The sequence below is a fragment of the Cotesia glomerata genome, linkage group LG7, assembly GCF_020080835.1.
Source record: "Cotesia glomerata isolate CgM1 linkage group LG7, MPM_Cglom_v2.3, whole genome shotgun sequence".
In the NCBI taxonomy this organism is placed as follows: domain Eukaryota; kingdom Metazoa; phylum Arthropoda; class Insecta; order Hymenoptera; family Braconidae; genus Cotesia; species Cotesia glomerata.
Genome location: NC_058164.1, coordinates 19,369,181 through 19,395,457, shown reverse-complemented (window position 1 = coordinate 19,395,457; position 26,277 = coordinate 19,369,181). Strand labels below are relative to the sequence as shown.

The window sequence follows — 26,277 nt, the reverse complement described above, 5'->3', positions numbered from 1 at the left end:
ATTTTTTATATTACAAAAATTTTACCCCTTTAGAGGAAGTTTGAAGTTAATTGCACGGATAACTTTAAAATTCAGCGTTTAGATATCGACTTCTATTTTGGATGCCGAATAGCTTCTTTTAAATGAGCATTATGAGGCGTGCTTTTTGTATTTTCCAAACTTTTTAAAATTTGTATCTTCATCGCGATCAAATTATATTATACAGAGTAATAGAGTCTTAGATTGATTAAATTTTTTAATAAAACAATATTTTTTTCTCCTCGAAGATAAAAATTTTTATTTTTTTTTCTAAATTTTTTCTAAATTTATTATACTACGAAGATGAGTACAGTGGAGCGAAGAACGCGAAGTGCTAATAAATACTTGACTAAGTTTAAAAACGTAAAGGCGACAAATAGTCAGGAAATATGAAAGCTCGAAGCTGGGGGAAAATCTAGAATTTCAAAATTAAATAAATTTAAGATAAATAATAAGTTTTAGAATGTTATTCACTTTATTATTATTATAAAATTTATAATTTAAATAAGACATAATTAGACTATATTTATCTATTATTACTACAATTGTAAATCACAAAAAAATACTGTTTTTAGTACGTTTGGTAGTTGTAAACATAGTAATTATAAAAGCAATAAAAATTAATAAAAAATATTACTTTTTATAACTGTAAATATTTCAATTTTATACTAATCGTTATGGACTAATAATTTCAATATTTTTCCAAACTTAGAATAATGAAAAAAAATTTGAAAGTAACTATTTCACGATAAAATTTTTAATATTCAAAACCATAATAAGAAACCGATCTAGTTGAGAGATCCTTATTGTTTTTCTTTTTTTTTTTTTTAATTGTTACTTTTCTTTTTAATTATTTTTTTTTCATTAGTTTTTTTTTTATCGAATATTAATTAGAAGCCATAAATAATTTAATTAAAAAGGAATTAAAGCCGTCGACGGCGTAATTGATTATCAAGCGCCGCTAATTGACGCAAAAATCCATCATTTGGATGGATGTCACGGCTTTTACGAATTAAGCGTATCGCATCTTCACATAGCATATTACGCTTAATCATCAAGAAAGCAATGACAGATGTTGAACTTCTTGATATTCCCATCATGCAATGTACAAATACCTTACCTAATCAATCAAGTTTGTTTAGTAAGTAAATAAATTATCAATAAAAATATTTTTTGAAGGTATTATCAATTCTATTTTTTAATCTTTTAATAATTTTAAATTTGAAATTCCTGAATCCTATTAAAAAAAAAAATATATATATATATATAATTTTTTTATTGATTTCTTCTATAAATTTTTGAAGATCACACTATATATAAGGATATAAAAAATCTTACAGTTTATTTTGAAATAGACAACATAAATTTGTAAGTCAGTATAAAGTTAGATGTTTATTCTATAAATTTTTTTTCTTTAAATTATCCCTATAAAATATTTAATTTTCATATAATTACTTTTACACAAAGAAAATGAGTTGAGCTAAGAATTTTATGTTTTACTCTATAATGTTTACTCTATAAAAACTTTCTTAGTCTCCATCCAAAATTTTCTTGATGCAAGGAATGTTTTTTTCTGTTCACAAACAGTCAGAAAAAAAATAAATTGTTTTCTAATTTACAAAACTTAATCTTCCAAAAAATTTTATCAAAAGTAAATGATTCAAAATACCTTCAAATGTTTTGTTCATAAGCCAATAATCATATTAATTAATATATAAATTAAAGAGAAAACTCACCATTATTTTTCAAAGCTTCATCAATAAAATTAGCGACATCGTTGAAATATTTACTTATATCGACAGTTGGTAAATCGCTTACTGGTATTCCAAAATATTTGATTGGCGTATCACGATAATAATGTTGATTTGTATTAACATGTCCAAAACGATTCCCTTCCGCAGCATTCAAAACGTGCGTAATACCAATTCTCTGCAGGTATGATTTATTCTTTACAGTTTCTCTGTAATTAAGAGCGGTTTATAGTTGATTTTCAAACGTGTTTTCTCATGTATGTGATAAAATTTCGAAAAAAAAAACGCTTCGCTCTTCGATAGATAATTAAATTATCTATCGAAGAGCGAAGCGCTTTTTTGGAAAATTTTCATTTATTTATGCATAAAATGCGTTTTAAGATTCCATTTGTTGTACAAGTATGACAGAGATACTTTCGTTTGTCCAATAGAGGGCGAGAGAGAGAAAAAATGTAAACCCTTCTTAAATTAAAAAAAATTTATTGCAGATAGTAATATTTTTTATATTTTTTTTCTAAGTGTAATAAAATGATTTTTAGTCAGTATTTAATAAAACCAATATTTTAATAAATTTTCATTTAATAAAATTTTCAACTATACGTATGTTATAATCATTTGTATTCCCATACAAAATATATGTTTAATGATTTAATAATGATAATTGAATGTAATATTTGATGATTTTTAAGTAGCAGGACTATTCTATTTCTGATCATATTAGCATAATTAAATCTTTTTCTTCAAGGTAATGAAAAATATAATAATTTGAAGAAAATAAATTTAAAAAGTAAATTTTTTGATTAAAAAACAAACTTTGACGAAATGATAAAAAAAAAAGTACATCTAGAATGTAAAAAAAAATACTAGAAGTAGCTAAATTTTTTTTTTTTTAATTTGTTTAAGGTTGTTCGGACACTAATGCACTTGTGAATATCAAAAGCTAATTTTTTGATATGTTATGAATTGCTATCTCATACGTCTAAATTAATTTTTTGGATTAGATCTGACGAAAGGTTATGCTTTAATAAATTATTAAAAAATTGAAATTTAACATCTAGCCTATAGAAATTATTGGCGGATTGCACATATATCGATTTATTTGACTACCTCATAGGAAGATTAAAAAACAAAAAACTTGTATTTCAGTCAATCAACTTTTGTAGAATACGTTAAAAATAAAATGAAAATTTTCTAACGAAAGCTTTTAAAGATATTTTAATGCAAAAGATGAGAAATTCATGAAAATTTCAGGCCGACATATTTAAAAATAAATAAACCACGTGATTCAGCGCAGTCTGGCAACATTGCACAGAACAGAACGCGTGAATAGCCCTTGTAATAGTTGAAAATTTTTTTTGCGCATGTCCCAACTTCCGCCATGTTTTTCGGGCATTTTATTTACTAATGTATGAGCAGTGCATATGTTTATAAAAAAATTAGCAATAAAACAAGTAATAATAAACAATTTTTCATAAACAGTTTAATTCAAATTATTGTGCATACATGATAAAATTATATTACAAGTATTTTAATTAAAATATATAATGTTATCTATAAGGAAAGGGGCAAAAAAACGTTGTTGTTATGGAGTATGCCGCAGTGATACGCGTAGTAAATCCTTTCAGGAGAATTTATATTATTTCATTAGTTTTCCAAAACCTTGTTTAGAATATCGACGGAAACTCATTAAAATAAGTAAGCAAAAGCACTTAAAAATTTGTCACAAATGTGCTAAATGTGATTTGTGGGTAAAGCGGTGTGGACGAGGTGATGGTCGATTTCAAGAAATTGACAATGTAAATAAAGACACATATATTTGTTCACTTCATTTTGAAGGAGAATCTGGTCCAACAACCGAATATCCAGACCCCGTCAGTTGTGTAAAAAAAAAAAATAGTGATAAGGTAATATATTTAATTATTTATAAATATAATAGCTCGCGCCATAACCTCAAATAATAAAATTTGTCCTAGGTAAAAGTCACAAAAACCTCGCTGGCTGAAAAATATAAGGAATCAAAAGACGTAAGTTCATATAAAAAAAAAAAATTTTAACTTTCATGATAGAATATTGTAGTGTTTAGAAAAAAATTTTCGGATGTTCCAAATTTAATTTAAAAATTGTATTTTTATAGAGTATGAATAAAGTTATAGACGTTTCAAACCAGTCAGCAGAAAAAATGGAATGTGAAGATGGAGTTATCCGTAATGTGGGTATTGGTGAAGGAAAAAACGATGAAACAACAACAGTTTCAAGTCCAAGTATAACTTCAATATTGGATCCAAACTCAGGTAATGGAAACAGTGATATACTCAGATCAAGTGTTACCAGCCAAAATGTTGAGATTTCAATTACAGAGACTTATCTACAAGATGAAATTACTCCATCCGCTACATGCAGTCAAGGTGTTCAAACTGATATTAAAAAGTTCACTAGTAAAAGGACTCAAGTTACTTTACGTCAAGTTTCAGTGATGGATAATTTCGAAGAATCTTTAAAAAAGAACAGTAAAAAATGTAAATTTTACACGAGCTTGGAGTATGATGAAATATTTATTTTACATAATTTTGTAAATCCGGATTGTAAAAGTGTAACAGATAAAATAGGTCAAGAAAAAAAGAGCAATAATTGTATTAAAAAATTAACATCAATACAGGAATTAATTTTAGTGCTTATCCGATTACGTGTGGGCACACTAGTTGAAGACTTAGCTTTCAGATTTGAAATTTCAACAACTTTAGTTTCTAAAACCATAAAATCTTGGATACAACATTTATATCATGAATTTACATACAATTTGAAGCCATTCATGTTCCCTTCAAAGAAAAAGCTTGCAGAAACTTTACCAAAAACTTTTAAATCCTTGAAAAATATACGAGTTATTGTTGATTGTACAAAATTCCAATGTCAGTCGCCGTCAAACTTCGAAAATCAAGGAAATCTATACTCTTCTTATAAAGCTCGAACAACTTATAAAGCACTAATTGGATGTACTCCAAATGGAGGTGTATGTTTTGTATCCGATGTATACGAAGGTAATATTTCAGACCGTGAAATTTTTATCAAATCAAATATTTCTGATTTTTTGGAGCCAGATGATTTAGTGTTGGCTGATAGAGGATTTACCGTTCATGACATTGTTGAATCGAAGCGAGCGCATTTAAATATACCACCATTTTTAAATGAAAGTAAATGTTTATCACCTCAAGAGGAAATGGAGACAAAGCGGATCGCCAAACAACGTATATACATAGAACATGTTATTGGAAGAATTAAACAATTTCGACTGCTTCAGAAAGTTCTACCTTTAAGTTTACGTTCATCCATGTCCCAAATTCTTTTCGTGTGTGCATGCTTAGTAAATTTCCAGCCACCGATTATTATAGATTAAATAACTGGCCTGGAAAATTGCAGTTTACGTCAAAAAAGATATTTTTTTGAATAAATAAGTTTGGTTTATTAAAATTGTTGTCCGGCAAGTCGCGAAAATACTGTTTTTGAATTGTGATTTATTATAAAATTAAAACTGTAACTCTTATACCAATTGAAATTGTAAATAATATACATTCAATAGTTATAATAATAAAACATATACTTTTATATAATAAAATTCACATTTTTTTTTCAACTATATACTTTCTTCTTGCTACTTCTTCATTATCACGACCATATTTTAAAGCTAAATTGTCAAAATTTTTATCAATCCACAGGTGGTATTTAAGCCAATTAAAAATTTGCTTGTTGCTTTTTTCCGAGCTCAGGTATTTTATTTTAGAAGCCGTAATTAATATTTTTCTATACTTCCACCAATTATAACAATCTGATTGAATTCCAGCAGTTATATCTATTGGTACTTTTTGATCTTTGTGCAGGGAAGCAGTTAATTGATACACCAGACTACGTAAAATACCTTTTCTAGGCAAGCTTAGCCCGTAATCATTATAATTTGGAGTAATCACAAGTTCCCAAATACTTGGGCGTTTTTTGGACCCGTGTAAAATTTGTGTCACGTGCGAAATTTAACGTTTTCTGAACGTCCGGTTTTACACATTTGATGTGATTAATTTGATGATTTTTTGATTGCTTATTATTTTTAACTTCCCGCTAAGAAAATCTCAGATTTTCAAAAATCGGGAAGTTATTGTTTTCACCCCGTTTTGCAAAAATCGAGTTTTCATCAGATCTCGACGTTTGAAGGTCATAGGAAGCTTCCCTGACTACTCCCGCGAGGTTGTCACGGTGTCTGTGTGTGTCTGTCTTTGTGTGTGTGTGTGTGTGTGTGTGTGTGTGTGTGTGTGTGTGTGTGTGTGTGTGTGTGTGTGTGTGTGTGTGTGTGTGTGAAAGTATGTGAACCGCTTGTAACTTTTGAACGACTCATCCGATTTTATCGCGGTTGGTGCCATTTGGAAGGGCTTGGCCAAACTTAGATTTTGAGTATAATTTGGACCGATTCAGATCAGTCGATTTTGAGAAATCTTAAAAAAACTAAGAAAAAAAATTTTTTCAAACGTGGTTTTTTTTGGATAACCTTTAAACGGCTCTACCGATCGATTCCAAAAACTAATCAGTTCTAGACAATGAAAAACCACGTCGATCGCCACCAAGCTGGTCAAAATCGGTTAACTCGCTCGAGAGATATCGTGAACGAAAGAAAACCGAAAAAGTGTTTTTCGAAATTACCCGAAATTTTTGGTTCGATCAATTAAAACCTGAAAATTCTTTATAAGGCTGATAAAACTGCGTCGAATGCCGCCAACCGCGTGAAAATCGGTGGATCCATTCAAAAGTTATTGCGGTTTGAAAATTCCAAAAGTAGTGTTCTATGAAACTTCTATCAGACTTTTGAGCTCGAAGAGCTCAAATGCATATAAATACTGTCTCTTTGAGCTCAGCGAGCTCAAAATATCACATAAATTATATTTTGAGCTCAAAAATATCAAAAACATCATAAGTACAATTTTAAGCGCCCAGGTATGGAATTAGCGGGAAGTTGCAGGGATGGCCTTTAGGGTGAACCGTTTTACTAATTTTTTATTGTTATTATCCACTTTGTCGAAGTTATACTGATAATCATCTTTATGAGCTTCTTTCTTCTTAGACCCTTGATTCCAAACACAAAGCTGACTAGTACAAGCAACGTTTTCTTTGGCAGCTTCTTTACATCTCTTCAACAAAATATGCAGGAGAGCAGCAACGTGTGCACAACGTCCTAAACTCGATGCTTTACATTCACAGGTCCCTCGCAAAATTTTTCCACTTTCAGCATTTATCATTGCACGAACAGCATAGCTTGTTTTCACTTTATAGGAAGCTTTGATTTTACTTTTCAGATAATAAATATTTTGTGGTGTTTTCGAATCAAAAATATCTGTAACATGGTTACTGTCAATATATAGCTTTCCTCTTTTCAAAGGTTTAGCTGTACTATAATCTAATATATTTGACTCATTTTTCCTCATCACTAGAATTATAATTTTATTTTTCTACAATACAAGATGAAATTAAATAATCATAGATAAAGGCTTCATTAAATGATTTTGGTAAATCATTTGATGGAAATTTCTGCCACACATCTGGAAAAGTCAAATTGGTGCTAGCTGCTTGAAAGATTTTGTTTTCTTTGAACTTCCTGCTTCAACCATTTTCCTTTATCAAGAGCTGGATCTACTGGCACACAATTACGCAGAGCGTTTTTGACCCTAAAAGAAATAGAAATAAGAATTATTTTTTTTTTCTGTAATTACTTTTACTCATTATTATTTAATTATTACTATCCTAACCTCTCAACTAGTTCGGCTTTATTTCCTTCTTGAGGAAGACCATGGCACTTCAACCATCGTCGTAACTGAACACAGTTGTGGGCTTCTACGGTAGGATGCACTAACGAAGCTTCCTCAATTAATTTTTCATTTAATTGCACTGATATTAAAGGTGATAATGCTTGTTGCCCAGCCATTTTTATAAAAAGTGCCCGAAACTTTCATATTGCCGCGTTTTTAAGATGGCGGACGCGCTTGCGCTGAGCATACTCTTAAAAGGCCTAATTTTGAATTTTAATAATTCCTGTGTATATTTATTTATGGGTTATGTTTTTCAACTCAACACTACACAGCTAGATAAATATAAACAGCTGTTATGCGCGGTGTTGCCAGGTCTGAGTTTTGTGAAAAAATACTTAAGTCAAACGTTGACTATTCATTGTTTTTGTTAATGAAATTATTCAATTATTTTAATTAATAATAATGTAAGGTAACGGTTAAATTATAGTAATGAATTTTCGTATTCAAATTTTTAATTTTGATGAAAAAAAATTTAGATTCTATTATGACTTACGGGGTACTGTCCGTGCAACCTTAAAGTCGCATAAACTACTAAGGTCATGAGCGACTACGGTAGGGGGTAAACTTTTGAGATTGGAACTCGTTTTATTTTTTGGGCTGAGCGGAATAATACACTTAAATATTGAAAATATTCATTGGTGTACGCCGGACTCGAACCCGGTCCAATGCTTTGGTAATCAAGGGCCGGATCCGATAGGGCTACTGCGCGCCCGTAGCTAAATTGATTTTTTCAACAATTTGCGGTGGGAATTCCATATTCTTCTCCATTAAGAGGTTTAAAACTAATTAAAAAAATTTATTTCTGACTATTTTCATGATCCTTATTTTAACTATGCCGAAAAAACGAATAATTTTAAGGAAAGACAAAACCAGAAATCGACGTTCTAATTAGCAAATTTTCTAACTCCATTTTATAGAGAATCTTCCATTTGTATGAAAAAATAATTAGTTCAAAATTTATTATCATTTAAAAAAAACATTTAATATTTAATAGAGGTCTAATATTTTGGTTTGGATCAGTAAAATAATTTATAATTGGGCTATTGCTACATCAAAATGTTAAAAAATAAGGAGTTAGACCGTCGAAATGTCTTCTTTTCAATTTTTTTTTGACCAAAAATAGAGTAGTAATCACTTTCAAACAGTAACTAAAGTATCTAAAAAACTTACGCATCTCCGATGTAAATATTTGGATAGACTTCATCACAATCTATATCCTGCGTGTAATTATGAACTTCATGTTCAAAACCTGGTATTGGTTTGAACTCACTTCTAGTGTCTCTCAATGCACGGGATAACGTTTGAAAAGTTGTTTCACCACCTTCCAGATGCTGGAGAAAATCCTAAAATATTTAATGTTACATAAAAAATCAGAAAAAACGAATTTCATAAAATAAAATTTAAGCAAATACTCTGTCACGATCTCTCCAAGTGATTCTCATTTTACAAGTTTATTCAATCAAATGGTATAAATAATTGAAGTAATTAATCAATTCAAGTCATAGATACATAAGTATAAAACTGTGAATACTAAAAAATAATGTTGAATATGAAGTATAATATATAAATTTCACTGGGCGTATAATGAAAAATTTTATTTTTAAACCTTACGAAACAATCACTATATTTATTTTTATTTTTTGTATATAATACTCGGAGCGGTAGCACAAAAAACAATACTAGAGTACAATCATGCAACATGAAATAAAAACATTTCTTGCTAGGAAATAAAAAAAATAAAAATTTGAATTTTTAACCTCACAATGTCATGAATCATCATGAAGTTTTATTTTACCATTTATATTAATTACTTAATAAAATTAATAATTAATCTTTTTTTTATCTTAATATGACAATAAATAATAAATTTAATTATGAAATAATTTCGTAAAGATAAACTTACTTTATTATGTGAACCGAAAAAACTCGCCATAATTGCTCAGTAAACACACCAAATTTTCACAATTTTTACTCTAACATTTACTACGCAGTTCTTACAAAAATAATTTACATAAGCTTGAAAATAACTGTACTGCTGAGCTATACTAAATTATCTAATTAATTCCAATGATAATTGACAATAAATCGAGCATTTACACAACAGAATTACTATATAAAATACTTTTCAACAAATAAAAGTATTTGCAATCTACAAGAATTTACAGAGATTAGCTTTATTTTTAATAGTAAATTCAAGATCAAGCGATAACTCAGATACTTGAAATTATCAGTGCAACATATTATTGATAATGTTTCGTTTGTGCAGCCACTTTTCACGCGCTCACATCTCACGTGTATATATTTACAATAACAACAAACACAAGCGCCATTTTTTATAAATTTTCATTGCTATGACGTTTTATTATCATTATTATGTATCTTTATTATCATCATTATTCACTAATCTCAAAAGTGACTTTTCATGAAGTTAAAATATTTAACTCCTATTGGTTGCTTCAAAATGCATCGAGAAATTTAAAAATTTTTAAATGGTAATTAAAGTTTTCGATTTTTGAACGGTTCATTAGACCGTCCTCGAAGTATTTTGATAAAAATAAAATTTTATCAGTGAATTTAACATGATTAAAAAAAAAAAATCTTAATGATTTAGAAATAGGGTGTTTAATATTTCTACTCATAAAACTGATATTAAATTTTTTTTTTTAATTCATCAAAATTATAAAAATTAAAAAAAAAAAATTTCGTGTGACTTTTTGATTTAAGATTAAAAAAAAAATTTTAATTTAAAAAATTTTTCAGTTTTAGTTTTATATGACCGTGGTTTTTTTCTGTTTATTTATACACATAGAGTACAAAAAAACAAACTTAAAATCGCCATACTTATGTTGGCCAATTTAAAGACATCGTACTCACTGTACAACATTTTTTTCAGAGGCCCTCTCAGAGAGATTCACTGCAGCAGCTTTTAAAATCATTATTTTGCATGGAAACAAATTTTAAAATAAAGTTTAAAGTTACGAAATCATGTTTATAAATTTTTATGTTAATAAATAGAAAGGCCTTCTAAAGTAAAAATCCCACGAAAAAAACACTTTTTTATGACATTAATGTTAGCAGTCACTTGACCATTTTTTAATTTTATTTAACAAACAAATTTGTTCCGAAAAATTATATTTAAAAAATCGCATTTTTAATTTCTACATGTTAATTATTCTTCTCATTTTTTGCCATAATTTAGTTGTTACAAAAATTCTTAAAATTATCAAATATCTGTTAAATTAATTTTCATCGCTTTTAGTTTTCTCTAGAATGAAGGTTTTTATCGTTATTTTTATTTATTTAAAAATGAAAAAAATTTAATAAACTGTATGATTAATAAAGTGATAAGTATGTTCATAAATTTTTTTTAATTTCAAAATAATAAAGAAAAAACTTACCATAAAATAATATAAATATTCGAATGAAAATCGGACACATATTGTTTTGAATTTCGCGCCAATATTTAAACCAATCGAATGTTGGAATTGAAAATATAAGGCGTTTTCATGCAGAGATTACTGAATTTTTATAAAATAAGATTATAATAAAAATTGTTTTGCTAAAAATAAAAATAAATTTATATTTTATCTAATTAACAATAAAAGAATTTATTTAAATAATTTTAATCAGCAATTTATAAATAAAATGATGAATCATACCCTATCTATGACGTCACACTGTCATCTGTATTTTTTTTTACTGTTCAAAATGGCGATAGTCACTCCTGAGACTGCTAAGTCAGTTATTTGTTGAAATATAAAAAATACGTCGCGATTATTATTAAAATCGTATTAACTACCTTATATTTATTTAGCTAAGAATAAAATTCAGGATTTTGTCTTAGAGGATAATATAATTAAATTATTAGCAGTAAACAAAATATAGTTTCGTAAAAAGTCTGGTGCAACAAAGAATCCAAAATGAGTTTCTTTAGTAATTTGTTTGGTGGCAGTAAAAAGGCTGCTGCCCCAACAACCAGTGAAGCAATACAAAAATTACGTGAAACAGAGGAGATGCTGGTGAAAAAGCAGGCGTTTCTCGAGAGTAAAATCGAATTAGAACATGCGACTGCCAAAAAAAATGTGAACAAAAACAGGAGAGGTTATTTATCATTTCACCTTGCTTATAATAATTATATATAGCTATTATTATTTTCAGTGGTCTAAACAATTCATAATCATGACATTCAAATTGGCAAATACTTGACAATTTTTTAATTTTTCTTGAATAATAATTAGCTCTAAAAAATTATCTATAAAAAATTTTAATTATAATTTTGAATGAAAACTAATTTATCAGATATTTATTAGATGTTAATAACTTTTTTAACAACCAAAATATGGCAAAAAAAATTGACATGTAAAAATTTTAAAAAATTAAAAATGCAATTTTTTTTTAAAATTATTTTCCAGAAGAAATTTGTTTGTTAAAAAAAATTAAAAAATTATTAAGTGACTATTTAACTTCAATGTCAATTTTTTAGAACTTCAAAATATCAAATTTTCTGACTAAATTTTTCTTGCTATGATTTATTAGTTGAAAAATTTATAAGAATCGTCAGATGTCTCTTAAGTTTAGTATCATTTATAATCACATAGTTTTCCTACAGGCAATGATATTGACTTTCATGATTACTGTTTTAGATACTTATGATACTATACGTATAACAGATTAATGGCAAATATTTACTTTTTAAACAAATCACCCACAGAAAAATTTCTAACTTAATTACATCTAAAGATTAATAAAATTTGCTTAAATGTTATTTGAAAAATTTGATAAATTTACATTAAAATTATAAAAAAAATTTGACAATTTGACAATTTGACACTTGACAATTTTTTGATTCACTTATAATTTTGTAAGCTTCAACTTATAAAATTTTTTTTGATTTTCTTCACAATACTTTATTCATTAAAAAAAAGCTCTTATAATTGTTAAGCTTCAATTAATTTCAGTTTTATTTATTTTTACAACTAAATTAGTCAATTTTCATTTTTCAGTTCAAATTTATTTCCAATGGATTTTATAAGTTAAAACTAGTTTTTACATTTTGATCCGCAAGTTTATTATTGCAATTTTCATTTTTTAAAAAAATTCATTATTTTCAGCATCATAAAACAAGAACGGGTAAATAGTTTTTTAAAGAGTTATAGAAGCATATTTTTGAATCATTAGAAAAAAATGGTTATTTATAAAATTGTAATTATAATAAGTCTGTTATTTTAACAATAATAATTTTAATTTAATTATATTGGATATAATTAAAAACCTGGCAATATAAAAAAATGATCCAAGATTGAAATAAAAATAATTTTTTATGAACTTTACAGTTGCAATGCAAGCTTTGAAACGTCAGAAGCGTTATGAGAAACAATTACAACAAATTGATGGTACCTTATCGACAATAGAAATGCAAAGAGAAGCATTAGAAAGTGCTAATACAAATACAACGGTACTGCAAACGATGAAAAATGCAGCAGACGCATTGAAATCTGCTCATCAACATATGTAAAATTTTTAGGCCTAAATTTGTGCATGAAACCATTTATTGGCTGTATTAATTTATTTATTGTTCTTGTATAGGGATGTGGATCAAGTCCATGATATGATGGATGATATCGCTGAGCAACAAGACGTTGCTAAGGAAATATCAGACGCAATATCAAATCCAGTTGCATTTGGACAAGATCTGGATGAAGATGAATTGGAGAAGGAACTTTCTGAACTTGGACAAGAAGAGTTAGATAAGGAATTATTAACAATTGATAAAGACCAACTTCCGGACGTTCCTGCTATTGCTGAACCAGTCGCACCAGCTAAGACAAGTGAGTTATCAAATTTGTTATTAAAATTTTTGTTCAAAATTAATTAAACGGTAAATTTATATTTTTCATTTTCTAGAAACAAAAGTTACCGAACACGATAATGAATTCAAAGAACTCGAAGATTGGGCCTCGTAGATTGATCGGATGGTTAAAAAGAAATACAAAAAAAAAAAAAAATTAAGTTATTTATCAAAATACATTATCTTAAGCTTTGGAATAATCATCAGATAATTGTAAAAAATTATGATCTTAAAAAAAATGATAAAATATTGATTAAGCTTTTGCTATTCTATTATTTTACTTTTAGTGTAAATAGCCTGTCTAATTAAATACACATTGATCAATATTTTTATTGTTTATTTTTTGACATTCACTACTGAGCGATTAAAAAGTTTTAAAAAGTCAAAAATTTTAGCTTGATGAATTCATAAAATTGATGGATTTATACGAAATAAAACTTATAGTTGATTATTGTTCGTATTTTTAATGGATAAAATCTTATAAATTTTAGGAAAGTATTTTATTATTTTTTGAAGTTTACTCACCGTTGTATTATTATAAATCCATAAAATTTTTACAGTAATTGTTTTTTTTTTTATTTTGGCTGTTCACGAAATGTTTTTTATCAAATTTTTAAGGCTTTAAAAACTTTATTCGCTTGTAAAAACACAAGAACTTTATTTTATATAAACCTAATGATTTTTAGGATTAGCAAGGCGAAAATTCTCCGCTTTCTTTTTTAAGAGCCTATAACAATTTATTGAAAATTATAATCTAGTTACGATTAATCAGTGACCTTATAATATAAGTAATAAATAAAACGACACAAAAATATTGTTTTTTAAAATTATTATTTACATATAACTATCACCAGAAATAAATATAAATTTGTAAAAATTAATTTTATAAGTTTTATTTTAAATTATTTTTAAATAATACACTAATTTTGAAAATTTTATTGCATATAGTGGAGTTTAGTTTGAAAAGAATAAATTAATCTTTTTATGAATGAAAATGCAAATTTTATCTTATATATTGTATTATATATATATATTTTGCACATCAAAAATATCCAAAGTTTTACAAACTTAGAATATCAAATAAGTATTAGAAATAATGACTTATTTTGTCTAGAAAAGAGAAACAACTCTAATAATAATAATAATAATAATCAATAATAATATTGATGTTAATACTAATCATAAAGTAACTGATGTATTTTAATCACCACATTAAATTTTAATATTTTCTATTTAGTATAAATAAAATTTTGCTTTATAATATCAATAGATTTTTGGTATCTACAATGGATTAACAAAATCGTTTCCATAATTATCTTACTAAAGCATTCAATAAATACAATGATCTTATCAGAATATTTTTTTTAACAAGTGAAAAAAAAGTTTGATAGAATCATCAAGATCAAAATTAATTTTAAATATAAATGTACAATTGATTTTCACTTAAAAAACGTTTAATTCGACAATTATTCAAGCAATGAAATAATATTGATTATTGCAATAACGCTAAAAAATGATTGTTGAAAACTTGAAAAAATTTTTTTCAACGTAGAGAAAAAAAAATCTAATATTCTTCACCTTCATAATCATCCGCATAATCATCAAAATCATCTTCTTTCGAGTATTGTTTTAAAATATTCCTTGCAGACAAATGTTCATCATCATCATCATCATCGTCATCATATTCATCATCGTAATCGTAACCTACGTTCTCTTCTTCATCCTCAACTTGTTCTTCAGCATCAGCTTCAGCTTCAGCTTCTTCGTGATGTTCTTCGTCAGTTCTCGTATCCACCACTGATTTAACATTATCAGTATCTTCATTTTCCGATACACTATCTAACCTATTTCTTGCAGTTTCTCCATCCGCATCTTTTTTACTATTACTCAACGTATTATTCTTATTAACTTTCAATGTTTCTAAAACATCATAATTAATTTTCAACGATATTCTCTTCTCTTGCAATATTTTTTCAATAGCTTCGCCAGTAGTATTAGCTGGTACAGACTGTTTTTTTTTGTTTCCAGTTCTTCGTTTTTTCTTTTCCGGCTTTCCTTCTTCTATAGCTTTTAGTCTTTTTTCCTCTTTTTCTTTTTGTAATTCCAAATATTCAGCGTTCACAGAATTCCACATAACTGTTTTCTTCCCAGCTTCTGTTTCTGACAAAATATAACTATCCAACTCATCATCATCCAATCCATTAAGATCAATCTCATCAGACCCATTATTGAATTTATCAATTTTATCATTTACTTCTTTAGCATTGCGTGAATCGGTAAATGAAGATGGTAATCCCATCAAGGCTATATCCGGTCCCAACTCAATATTACTGCTCTTTGATTTTCGGTCAGTTTTATCAGAATTATCTTCCAAACAATTCTGAATAACATCCACTGTATTTTCATGTATAAAACGATTTGTCTCGATATCTTCAGTATTACTCATTTCACGCGGTCTTTTCCTCAACATTTGGTGCTGACTGAGTTGTTTATCAATTTCATTCTGCAGATCGTCAAACTCTTCATCGATATTCTCCAACTTTTGTAGACGTTCGCGGTCTTTTTTCCGAGTTGCTTTGAACGCCGGTGGATCTTGCTCTTCTTCCAAATCAACAGTCATGAATTCATCTAGCGTTAACGCACTTGATGGAGTATCACCGAATTCAATCAATCGCTTGCGTAGTGTTGATTCATGTACCTTAACTATTTTAATAATATCACTGGGTGTACGATTAAACTCATGCAATCGTGCTGCTATCAATAAAGCAGCTCCACACAAACCTGATGGTCTTCTACCACTATGAATACTGTCACGCTTCATCCTAGTAACTAATCTTGATGCAGTTGTTGATACTTCATGAGTTTTAGCTCCAAAATCTAGTTTGCTTGCATAACGAATTATGTATAAACAAGGGTCCATTGAAGGCATTGTCAAAGAAAATGCAGTAATAAATTTTAAATACGTACGTCCTAGTTCATAAACATCTATTTGAAGTACGTCGCTAATGTCAATTAATAAATGTGATGTTCTTTCTGTTCTGCATGTTATGTAAACACATGCTGCGTGATTGTGGGCTTGTTTTCGACCACGGGTTAAATTTTTAGCTAAGGCCATTTTATAAAAATTCACCGACATTTCGATGTTGTATGGTTTTAAATGTAGTTGCTGACATAAATGAGTTATTCCTTTGCGTGCATTTTGAATTGTTATTTCATGAGACTCTTTGCTGTTGATCCGGTAACCACCGCCAAAACCCGACGCTGAACCTGTTGAATCACTTGCTACAAATTGACCCACGACCATCATGTTACCTGATGAAGTTTCTTCGAATGAAGTTTCGCTTACAATTAGTTGATCTTCGTAAACCACACCGCATGCTGTACATACGGAGTCTCCACGAGATGGATCCGTTTCGATATCATTGGATCCACAGCTACGACATTTAGCTGACGACGACATGATTGCTGTTTATATTGACTCCTAAAATTTAATTTATACTGGAAATTATAACAATTACTATTATTATTACTACAATTATTACTCTTATTTATATACTTAGTCTCTATGATTATTATATGTGACGATATTCAAATGCTCAGTGAAATTTCAACAGATTGTATTTTTGTTTACACGGTAAATGATTCATTATTGGTAAATTTTTTAAAGGAATCTCGTTTTTAACACAATTTTATCACTTGAACTTAATTTATTTGTACACTTAACATATTTGAATGATTTATGAGCAGTATTTACTTGTAAGTTAGTTAAATTAAGGCTAATGAATTAGACAGAAGAAATTTAACGCGTAAAAAACGCCAAACAAGTGTATCACTATCAATGTAAGCCGCGAAAAATAGAGGTCTCTTTTCTCCATGATGTAAACATTGGATATGTGTAATGCGCAAGCGTGAAACGATTTATGTTTATGTGAGTAAAATTTTTAAACTTATCGGTATTGTTTTGAAATAATTTTATCAGTTTTATTGTTTTCTTTTTTTAAGGATAGGCTGTAGTAAATAAATTTTTAGAAATCTTATTTTTCTAATTATATCTTAAATAAATTTTTAAATCGAGTAAAATGAAGTTTCCGAAAAATAATATATGACTAGCCCTTGCTAGACAAGCCATTGCGGAAACTTTGTAAAAGTTCATTTAAAAATTTTTTCTAAAAGTAATCAGAAAAACAAAATTTCAGGGAATCCATTTATTACGGCCTAGCCTTAAAACAATATAATATAATAATTTTATACATATGTTTTCTGTAGAATGGTTTTTATAATACTATAAATCTGAATTTTTTTATTGGCTGTCCAGTCTATTGCACGAATTTTTTTAACTAATTATTTATCTAATAATTTATATTATCGTTCGCCTGTATTCCCTACAGGCATAAACGATTTTAAAATTCGTATATAAATTTGTCATTAAAGGTAAATTTGACTAAAAAATAATTCGGACGGCCCAAATTTACCTTTAATGACAAATTTATATACGAATTTTAAAATCGTTTATGCCTGTAGGGAATACAGGCGAACGATAATATAAATTATTAGATAAATAATTAGTTAAAAAAATTCGTGCAATAGACTGGACAGCCAATAAAAAAATTCAGATTTATAATAATATAATAATGTTTATGACCCAGATTTTACTTTTTGTATTTGAGTATTTTAGTTTATTTTTAGTTAATTACTTAAAAATTAATAGAAACAATTATTGTTATTAGTGCGGCGATTATTATTTAATTATTGTATTTATTTAGTTAATAATTTTATATTATTGTTACCGAAGGTATGATTAAATTAAGAAATTAAGCATGTGAGAAATTATTACGAAGCCGAGCGAATTAATTGTAAAAGAAATTAAAAGACTGGGCAATTTATTCTAAGTTCCGAACAAGATTTAGTATGGGAAAGTGATGAATGGATATAAAATGAAAGAAATGACGATTATTATTTTGTAAGAAATAATTTAGGTAAGCGAAGATTTTATAAGTCCCGAGGACAATTTAGTATGGAAAAATCAACGAATGGATAGAAAATGAAGGAAATTGCGATTAAAATAATAAAGAATTGTGAATTTGACGAAACAAATGGATAGAGAATGAAGAAAATTACGATTAAAATAATAAAGACTTGAGTTTCGAAAATAAAAACTTAGAATTTGGCGAGACGAATGGATGGAAAATGAAGGAAATTACGATTAAAATAATAAATAATTATTTTTGAATGCTAGTTCGAGAACACCGGACAGGTGTCTAAAACGACTCTTCCTTTTCGTTACAAGAGAGTTAGGCAAAAAATGATAAACACCAAAATTTGGCTCGATAAAGCAAGCAGTTCATTCTCGGGAGAATTACTCGGGCGAATACTCTTCACCAAGTAATTCCAGAGGATGATACTCTACCTGGAGTCTGACCAAGGCCCAGGTAAGTATCATGAACCGACCGGATGAAAGTGCTTCTCCCCGTGCCGAAGCCTTCAGCTGAGGTACGGTAGGTGATCATAAGCCGTGTAGGTGGGGGCGAAGAGGACACTCTCCATTTGCTCTCGGGGTAGAGCTTAGGGCCCAGGGGTGACGGCTAGTCTCCTGGGGAAGCGGGGAACCAGCTTTTGAAGTTTAGTTCGCGATTTTGACGCTCACGGTGAGTGAGAGTATGTGTGAGAAGAGTGTTCTAATATATTGTTTATATTGTTTAATTTGTTTATATTGTTTATATCGTTTATTAACATGATCAGGCCAATAAAGAGGTTTTCCTTTTTTCTTCGATTTATTTAAAATAAAGTGTTTTGTTTATTATTTTGTTATTGATAATGTAATCCCCGTTTATGACCCTGGACTCCGGCGAGCAAATTTCGAGCCGGGGACAAATAAATTATTTTTATTTATTATAATTTTTTTGGAAAACGTGGACGTTACATGTTTATTCATTCCTGTTAGCATTCAGCTATTTTTTTACAATTAATTATTTGCTATACATGCTATACGCATAGCACAGCTCTACTTAAATTACAATTAATTAATCGATTTAATAGGTTTTTAATGATCTTTTAAATCTTTCTAATATTTTTTCTTCTTTAATTTCATTTGGCAAATTATTGTACCGCTGAAAGCCTTTATAAGTTAACGACTTTCCAGCAGTGTATGTTCGCGTACGGTTTATTCTTATCATTGATCTATTGCGCGTACAATATTTATTATTTTCGCTATTTAATTTTACATAATTTTGTAAATATATTATTGTCATTTTATTTATCATTTTGTAGACTAATATTAAGGTATTGTACTAAATAAAGATTGTACTTTAGTCTCCGCTCGATGGACATCCACCCAAAAGTATCTAACATCAGCTTAATTTTAGTATATTTATCAACCTCTAATATTGATCTCATGGCCCGATTTTATAACTTTTGTAATATTTCCATATGTTTTTGATCATAATTTATCATTACCGTACAGCAATATTCAATGTGAGGCAAATAAACAAATACATAGCTAATATATAAATTTTAACGTAGAAATCAGTATTTTAAAAAGTAAAATTTATTTTAGTTTCACGGTACAGTTTTTAACAAATAACTTACATATTTTAAAAATTAAAAATTAAAAACAGCGAAAACTAAAATTATACCAAAAAATTTACTCGTTTGTTCTTAAATAAAATACAATTTATAAGTTTAATTTGCTGAGGAAATCGTAATAAAACAGCAAAATGCATTCAATATAAATAAAAATCAGATTTTTATGTTTTCAAATAATTGTTTATTAAAAAATTTACATATTCTTTTATCATGCTTATTAAAAAGTCACTTCATATTTTATTAATATACAATAAAAATGAAGAAGTAAAAAAATTTTCGAAGAACTTGAAAAAGTTACAAACGTTTGGAGTCATGCGGGTGCGTTGTGCTTTAATGATGAAATATGTTTTAACTTTCAAAGTAATATCTATTCTATCTGCCTTATTAAGAAAAATAAAAACATTTTCTGTCCCGATATTTATGCACGGAGAGAATTTCATGATAGCGTCAACGATCTTTATATTTATATTTTCTATTTTACTGGTTAAATAATGATAATTCTTACAATAATTTGATCGTAAGATAGATGGTTACATTTATCATCAAATGTAATTGAATCTAGCATTGATATATTAAGAGCTATCATATGATATTGTATATACAATAATTTGTGAAGAAGGTATTATCAGCGGGGAGGCGGAGGGGTGTCGCGAGAGACGGCACCGCGGGCCTCATCGACGGACCGAACAAGCCACCGCTACCGCGACCGCGTAGTCCGCCCGCGCTACGGCATTTATGTATTTAGGTTTAGTTTTGTTAATGAGTTGAATTATTTTGTTAATTATTAATTATTATTATTATTATTATTTGTTATTAATTAATTATTAATAATTATTAGAAACGACGGTTAAGAGAAAAAAAAAATGAATTTTGTAGTTCGCCATCGCCGCGATAGATGGCGTCGACTGTTCGCTCACGGTAAAAAATCGTCGAGCTAATATAACCGAAACCGCGTCGTAATAATTTTTGTTATTCTAATTGCCGAACAATTTGGGTTCAGAGCACAACATAGTACGGTTCAACAATTCGCAAGAGTTACTGATTATATTAGTTCTAACTTCAATAAAAATAAAAGTACAGGTTTATTACTTTTAGATATTGAAAAAGCCTTTGACACGGTCTGGCACCGAGGTCTAATATACAAAATGATTAATCTTAATATACCAAACTACATTATTCGGTTCGTTGATAACTATCTCAAGGGTCGAACCTTTGCAGTCAAAATCAATAATTCTCTAAGCAAAACATGTAACATAGCAGCCGGAGTGCCCCAAGGCTCTATACTGGGTCCGGTTTTATTTTTGTTATATATTAATGACATCCCGAAATATACCAAGAATGTTATCGCCCTATTTGCCGATGACACAGCAATTCTTTCATCCTCTTGGTGCAAAGATGTAATCCTTCAAAATTTTCAAACACATATAAATATACTCGAAAAATACTTCATTAAATGGAAAATAAAAATTAACGCAGCTAAAACAGAAATTCAAATATTTACATATAAACAAAAACATCCCAAAAACACACTTAAATTCTATAACAATGAACTTAGTCTGGTAAACGAGGCGAAATATTTAGGACTTATTCTGGATGTCAAATTAAATTACAAAGCACACATACAAGCAATAATCAATAAGGCAAACAAAGCAATATCCATGCTATATACTTTAATTAACAGAAATAGTAAGGTCACGCTAAAAAATAAACTTATTATCTATAAAATGTGTATAAGACCAATATTATTATATGCTTGCCCCATCTGGAGTAACATATGTAAAAATCACTACAATAAGCTACAATGTATACAAAATAAATGTTTAAAAATGATAAATAATGCAAAACCTAGAACAAAAATAACAGATCTACATAAAGAATTAAACATGCCTACGATTAAAGAAATAATAAAAAATCATACTATTAAATTCTATGAAAATAAACTTAACACACTAGAAATTCTAAGTAATATATGTAATATTCAATATAACCCATGGAACAAATATAAAGTTCCTCATCAAATGATAATTAAAAAGAAATAAGCCAAAGGGCTACTATTATTTATATATATAGTTTATTTAGTAAGTAAGGCCTTGTTAACTAGTAAGTAAGGCAATAAACGATGATTAATTTAGGTTTTGATAACATTTTTCCTAAAAATAAAATAAATATTAAATAAAAAAAAAAAATAACATACTCTTCACAAATATATGTAATGTAAATTTTAATATAAGTAGAGTCCATTAAGACAGGAATTATAAGCAACAATATTGTAAACAAAACTTGTAACTGTAAATATATCAATAAAGATTCTTTGAACTTGAACTTGAATAATTTTTGTGATTGAGTTGAGATATATCGCGTCAGACACATCGTGCTAATTACCAATTCGTCAACATAGAAGGGGAGTCTAGTAGTATGGATGCACGTGATGGAGTTGACTGGCAAAAGGCCAAGGGTGGCAAAAGAAGAAAGAGAAATCGCGAAGAAGCAGCTGATAACAACGAAGACAGTGATAAATCAACTATATCAATAGGAGAACCTGAATTCAGTGCTAATAAAGTGCAAAAAATACCTCCAATCGTTGTTAATCAAAAAATACTGGACATGACTAAATTTCTGCAACAGATGCGTAAAGAACGTGAACAGGAAGTATCCTTTAAATTAACTCCAAGAGGTATTAACATCTATACTACCAGTAAAGAAGATTTTAAGCGAGTACAAACCGCATTAGCATTATACGGTGTTCCGCACCATTCTTAGACATGTAAAGAAGACAGACTTAAACACTTGGTTTTGAAAAATCTACCGTTTCCTGCACAAATCATAGATATACAAAATGAAGCAGCAGCTTATGACATCACACTTAAAAAAATAAATGTGATGAAGAAGAAGGCGAGGTTGAATATGCAAACGACAACAGTAGAAAATGAAATTCCTATCTATTTGGTGACTGTAGACAGTGCTGAGAATGTAACCAAGTTATTAAAAATTAAAACGATAGCATCATTTAGAATCAAATGGGAGCCCTACAGAAATTCAAGAAAGATAACGCAATGTTATCGGTGTCAAGAATTCGGACATGGTATCTCAAACTGTAATAATCCACCCAAGTGTGTCAAATGCCCACAGTCACATCTCACCAGTGAGTGTAAAAAAGACAAAACAACGCCGCCTATTTTCGCAAACTGCGAAGGTCCGCATCCAGCAAATTATCATTTATGCCCGAAATACATAAATCATACTGAAAAAGTAGAAAGTCAAAAGTCACAGCGCCAAAAGCCTAGTAATATGAGTGTAACTAAACCGTTTAAGCTAGATCAACAACATTTTCCACTGCCGCCGCAATCAAGGCCGCAATTTAACCACGCAACAACCTATTCACGACATACATGGCCAGCAGCGACAGCAGAAGATCATCAACAGAGGGTCCTTCCTGATCACCAGCAGCAGTCCGACATCATCTTCCCAAGCCCAATGACGAGGCCTCAGGTACAAAATCAAGGAAAAAGTAGTACGATAAGTAAAGTGAGTAATGATAACAATACTAAACAAATACAAGAATTCAATAACCTAATAGTACATATAAACAAACTCAATGAAATTTGTGATATTCAAAGGTTAATTACAGTAACTATGCATTTGTATGATAAATTAAAAGATTGTAAAGATGATATATCAAAAATATTAGTAATAAGTGAATGTATAAATAATAATGGCTGCTAAACCAATCAACATTGTCTATTGGAATGCGAATGGTTTGCTTAACAAACTATTAGAATTACCATACTTGGTAAATAAATTTGACATAGATTTTCTTATGATTAACGAGACTAAACTCACGCATACAAACAAATGTTATTTACAAGGTTACACACCTGTTATAGAAAAGATAGAAATGGAGTAACGCACGGAGTCGGGGTAGTTATATTTGCTAAAAATAGTTTACAACATTCGGAATTTCCAATAAATACTAAGCACATTGAAGCACATGGAATCAAAATACCGGGAAATATTCTTTTGGTTTCAGCGTACTGCCCACCTCAAATTAAAATTCAAGAGTCAGATCTTGTAGATATTTTTAAGCTAAATAATAAAGTTTTATTAGCAGGAGACTTAAATTCAAAGCATGCTAACTGGCACGCCAAAAGAGCAAATGCCAATGGTAAAATATTATTTAATATAATCCAACGTAATCCGATAAACATTCTTTTCCCAGATAATCCTACGTTTGTTCCTAACAATGGGTGTTTACCCTCAGTAATAGACGTAGTGCTGTATAAAAATATAGTACAGGCTAGTAAGCTAGAGACTATCAATGAACTAGACTCTGATCACCTCCCTGTGTTACTCATTCTGAATAATTGCGATTACTCGCCAGTTATTAAAACTTTTCCATGTTACAAACGTGCTAATTGGAATTTATTTAGAAGTCGATTAAATAAAGAAATAACTATAAATAATAAAATACATACAATAGACGATGTTGATAATGCAGTTGAACTGTTAACCAAACAAATTAATTATACAACTAAAATTGCTGTTCCGCATATAAAAATACAAAATGTAAATTCGAGTCTTCCTAACTTTATTGTAAAAATGATAAAAGAACGTAACTATTGGCGTCGCAAATTCCAGCGTTCTAGGCACATAAATGATAAAAATAATTACTCGGCATTGGCCGAACAAGTCAGAATAGAAATTAGAAAATACAAAAACAAAACTATTGAATCCAAATTTAAATCATTAAATATAAAAGATAATACTTTGTGGAATGCTATTAAATTAACAAAATCAAATAATAATAAAATTCCAACATTACATTCAAGGTTAGGGCTAGTTTATAGTAATGACGATAAAGCAAATGCAATTGCTGATGTGTTTGAAGAGACGCATACATTAACAAAAGATCTCAGTGATTGTAAAACTGAAAAAAATGTTAATCATATCTATAGAAGTATAATAACTGAAAAATTAGACAGTAATTCTATTCCATTGGCTACATCGAAAGAGATTATCAAGGCTATTAAAGTGACTAAGGCAAAGAAAGCACCTGGTCATGATTCTATTCAAAACATTGTACTGAAACAATTGCCCAAAAAGGCAATAGTACAGTTGGTGTATATAATTAATGCATGCTTGCTATTATCATACTTTCCTGACTCATGGAAAAAAGCAATTATCTTGCCATTCCATAAGCCAGGAAAGGATAAATTATTTCCCCAGAATTATCGTCCCATCAGTTTGTTTTGCACTCTTGGTAAAATATTAGAAATAATAATAAATAATAGATTGCGAGATCTTATTGATAAAAATAATATCCTGATCAACGAGCAATTTGGATTTAGGAAAAATCGCAGTACTGTACAGCAATTACTGCGAGTGACAGAATATATTAGTTCAAATTTTAATAAAAATCGTAGTAGCGGACTGCTTCTCTTAGATATTGAGAAAGCATTCGACACTGTCTGGCAAAGAGCTCTGATCTACAAGCTCGCAAACTACAATTTACCAAAATACATAATCAAATTTATTGCTAGTTACTTGAATCAACGTTCATTTAGGGTTGCGGTGGGGGACACTCACAGCTCTGAACGCAAAATAACAGCGGGCGTACCACAGGGATCCATTCTTGGACCACTGCTATTTCTATTATATATCAATGATATCCCAAAACATAATAAAATAACATTAACATTATTTGCAGATGATACAGGGGTGTTAACCACCTCCTGGTCTAAAGATGTAATAATTAAAGACCTTCAGTCACACATAGACATACTACATGAATATTATATTAAATGGAAAATAAAAATTAATGTAAATAAAACCGAATTTATAATATTTACGCATAAAAAGAAATCTCCCACCAAAATCCTTAAAATGAATGGTCAAGAACTCAAAGTAACTGATGACGCGAAATATTTGGGTCTTATACTCGACACTAAACTCACATTTAACAAACATATATCGACTGTAATTAGCAAAGCTAACGCAGCAATTTCTATCCTATGCTCATTAATCAATAGAAACAGCAAAGTATCTGTAAGAAATAAGTTAATTATATACACTATGTGCATAAGACCTATATTACTATACGCGACCCCTATATGGAGTAATACTAAAGGATATAATTTTGACCGCTTGCAGAAAATCCAAAACAAAATAATACGGATGGCTATAAATGCTAAGCCTCGTACATCTATCATAGAATAACATAAGCAATCAGGTTTGCCATTAA

The 26,277-nt window shown here is 28.9% G+C and overlaps 4 protein-coding genes across 7 annotated transcripts; 2 read left to right on the top strand and 2 right to left on the bottom strand.

The window, feature by feature from the left end:
- Positions 1 to 257: 257 nt before the first annotated feature.
- LOC123268933 (dual specificity protein phosphatase 3) lies at positions 258 to 9,952 on the bottom strand. 3 transcript variants are annotated; one of them, XM_044734397.1, is made up of 5 exons: positions 9,513 to 9,952; positions 8,780 to 8,952; positions 1,755 to 1,978; positions 901 to 1,138; positions 258 to 840 (listed from the first exon to the last, which is right to left on the bottom strand). In XM_044734397.1, the coding sequence occupies exons 1-4, from the start codon at positions 9,540 to 9,542 to the stop codon at positions 942 to 944; spliced, it is 624 nt and encodes a 207-aa protein (XP_044590332.1). In that variant the 5' UTR covers positions 9,543 to 9,952; the 3' UTR covers positions 258 to 840; positions 901 to 941. The 3 variants fall into 3 exon arrangements, with proteins under 3 accessions (XP_044590332.1, XP_044590329.1, XP_044590331.1); XM_044734394.1 differs by having other exon boundaries at positions 258 to 1,138; XM_044734396.1 differs by lacking the exon at positions 9,513 to 9,952 and adding an exon at positions 9,022 to 9,155 and having other exon boundaries at positions 258 to 1,138.
- Positions 3,220 to 5,208, top strand: LOC123268932. Its single transcript, XM_044734393.1, has 3 exons — positions 3,220 to 3,673; positions 3,743 to 3,793; positions 3,904 to 5,208. Exons 1-3 carry the CDS (start codon positions 3,314 to 3,316, stop codon positions 5,158 to 5,160), a joined length of 1,668 nt encoding a protein of 555 aa, XP_044590328.1. The 5' UTR covers positions 3,220 to 3,313; the 3' UTR covers positions 5,161 to 5,208.
- A 1,387-nt stretch (positions 9,953 to 11,339) lies between the features above and the next one.
- LOC123269317 (charged multivesicular body protein 4b) lies at positions 11,340 to 13,585 on the top strand. Its single transcript, XM_044734925.1, has 4 exons — positions 11,340 to 11,710; positions 12,943 to 13,120; positions 13,196 to 13,437; positions 13,514 to 13,585. Exons 1-4 carry the CDS (start codon positions 11,530 to 11,532, stop codon positions 13,570 to 13,572), a joined length of 660 nt encoding a protein of 219 aa, XP_044590860.1. The 5' UTR covers positions 11,340 to 11,529; the 3' UTR covers positions 13,573 to 13,585.
- A 1,300-nt stretch (positions 13,586 to 14,885) lies between these two features.
- On the bottom strand, positions 14,886 to 17,320 carry LOC123269094 (transcription factor IIIB 90 kDa subunit-like). 2 transcript variants are annotated; one of them, XM_044734622.1, is made up of 2 exons: positions 17,014 to 17,320; positions 14,886 to 16,938 (listed from the first exon to the last, which is right to left on the bottom strand). In XM_044734622.1, exon 2 carries the CDS (start codon positions 16,915 to 16,917, stop codon positions 15,022 to 15,024), a length of 1,896 nt encoding a protein of 631 aa, XP_044590557.1. In that variant the 5' UTR covers positions 16,918 to 16,938; positions 17,014 to 17,320; the 3' UTR covers positions 14,886 to 15,021. The 2 variants fall into 2 exon arrangements, with proteins under 2 accessions (XP_044590557.1, XP_044590558.1); XM_044734623.1 differs by lacking the exon at positions 17,014 to 17,320 and having other exon boundaries at positions 14,887 to 16,724; positions 16,804 to 16,896.
- Between the last annotated feature and the right edge of the window lie 8,957 nt (positions 17,321 to 26,277).

Coding starts and splice junctions, on each gene's coding strand:
- LOC123269094 (XM_044734622.1), bottom strand. CDS start 16,917: ATGTCGTCGTCAGCTAAATGTCGTAGCTGTGGATCCAATGATATCGAA.
- LOC123268932 (XM_044734393.1), top strand. CDS start 3,314: ATGTTATCTATAAGGAAAGGGGCAAAAAAACGTTGTTGTTATGGAGTA. Junction 3,674..3,742: donor AAAAAAAAAATAGTGATAAG/GTAATATATTTA, acceptor AATTTGTCCTAG/GTAAAAGTCACAAAAACCTC. Junction 3,794..3,903: donor AATATAAGGAATCAAAAGAC/GTAAGTTCATAT, acceptor GTATTTTTATAG/AGTATGAATAAAGTTATAGA.
- LOC123269317 (XM_044734925.1), top strand. CDS start 11,530: ATGAGTTTCTTTAGTAATTTGTTTGGTGGCAGTAAAAAGGCTGCTGCC. Junction 11,711..12,942: donor TGTGAACAAAAACAGGAGAG/GTTATTTATCAT, acceptor TGAACTTTACAG/TTGCAATGCAAGCTTTGAAA. Junction 13,121..13,195: donor AAATCTGCTCATCAACATAT/GTAAAATTTTTA, acceptor GTTCTTGTATAG/GGATGTGGATCAAGTCCATG.
- LOC123268933 (XM_044734394.1), bottom strand. CDS start 9,542: ATGGCGAGTTTTTTCGGTTCACATAATAAA. Junction 1,979..8,779: donor AATATTTACATCGGAGATGC/GTAAGTTTTTTA, acceptor TCTTAATTACAG/AGAAACTGTAAAGAATAAAT. Junction 1,139..1,754: donor TGAAGCTTTGAAAAATAATG/GTGAGTTTTCTC, acceptor TTGATTGATTAG/GTAAGGTATTTGTACATTGC.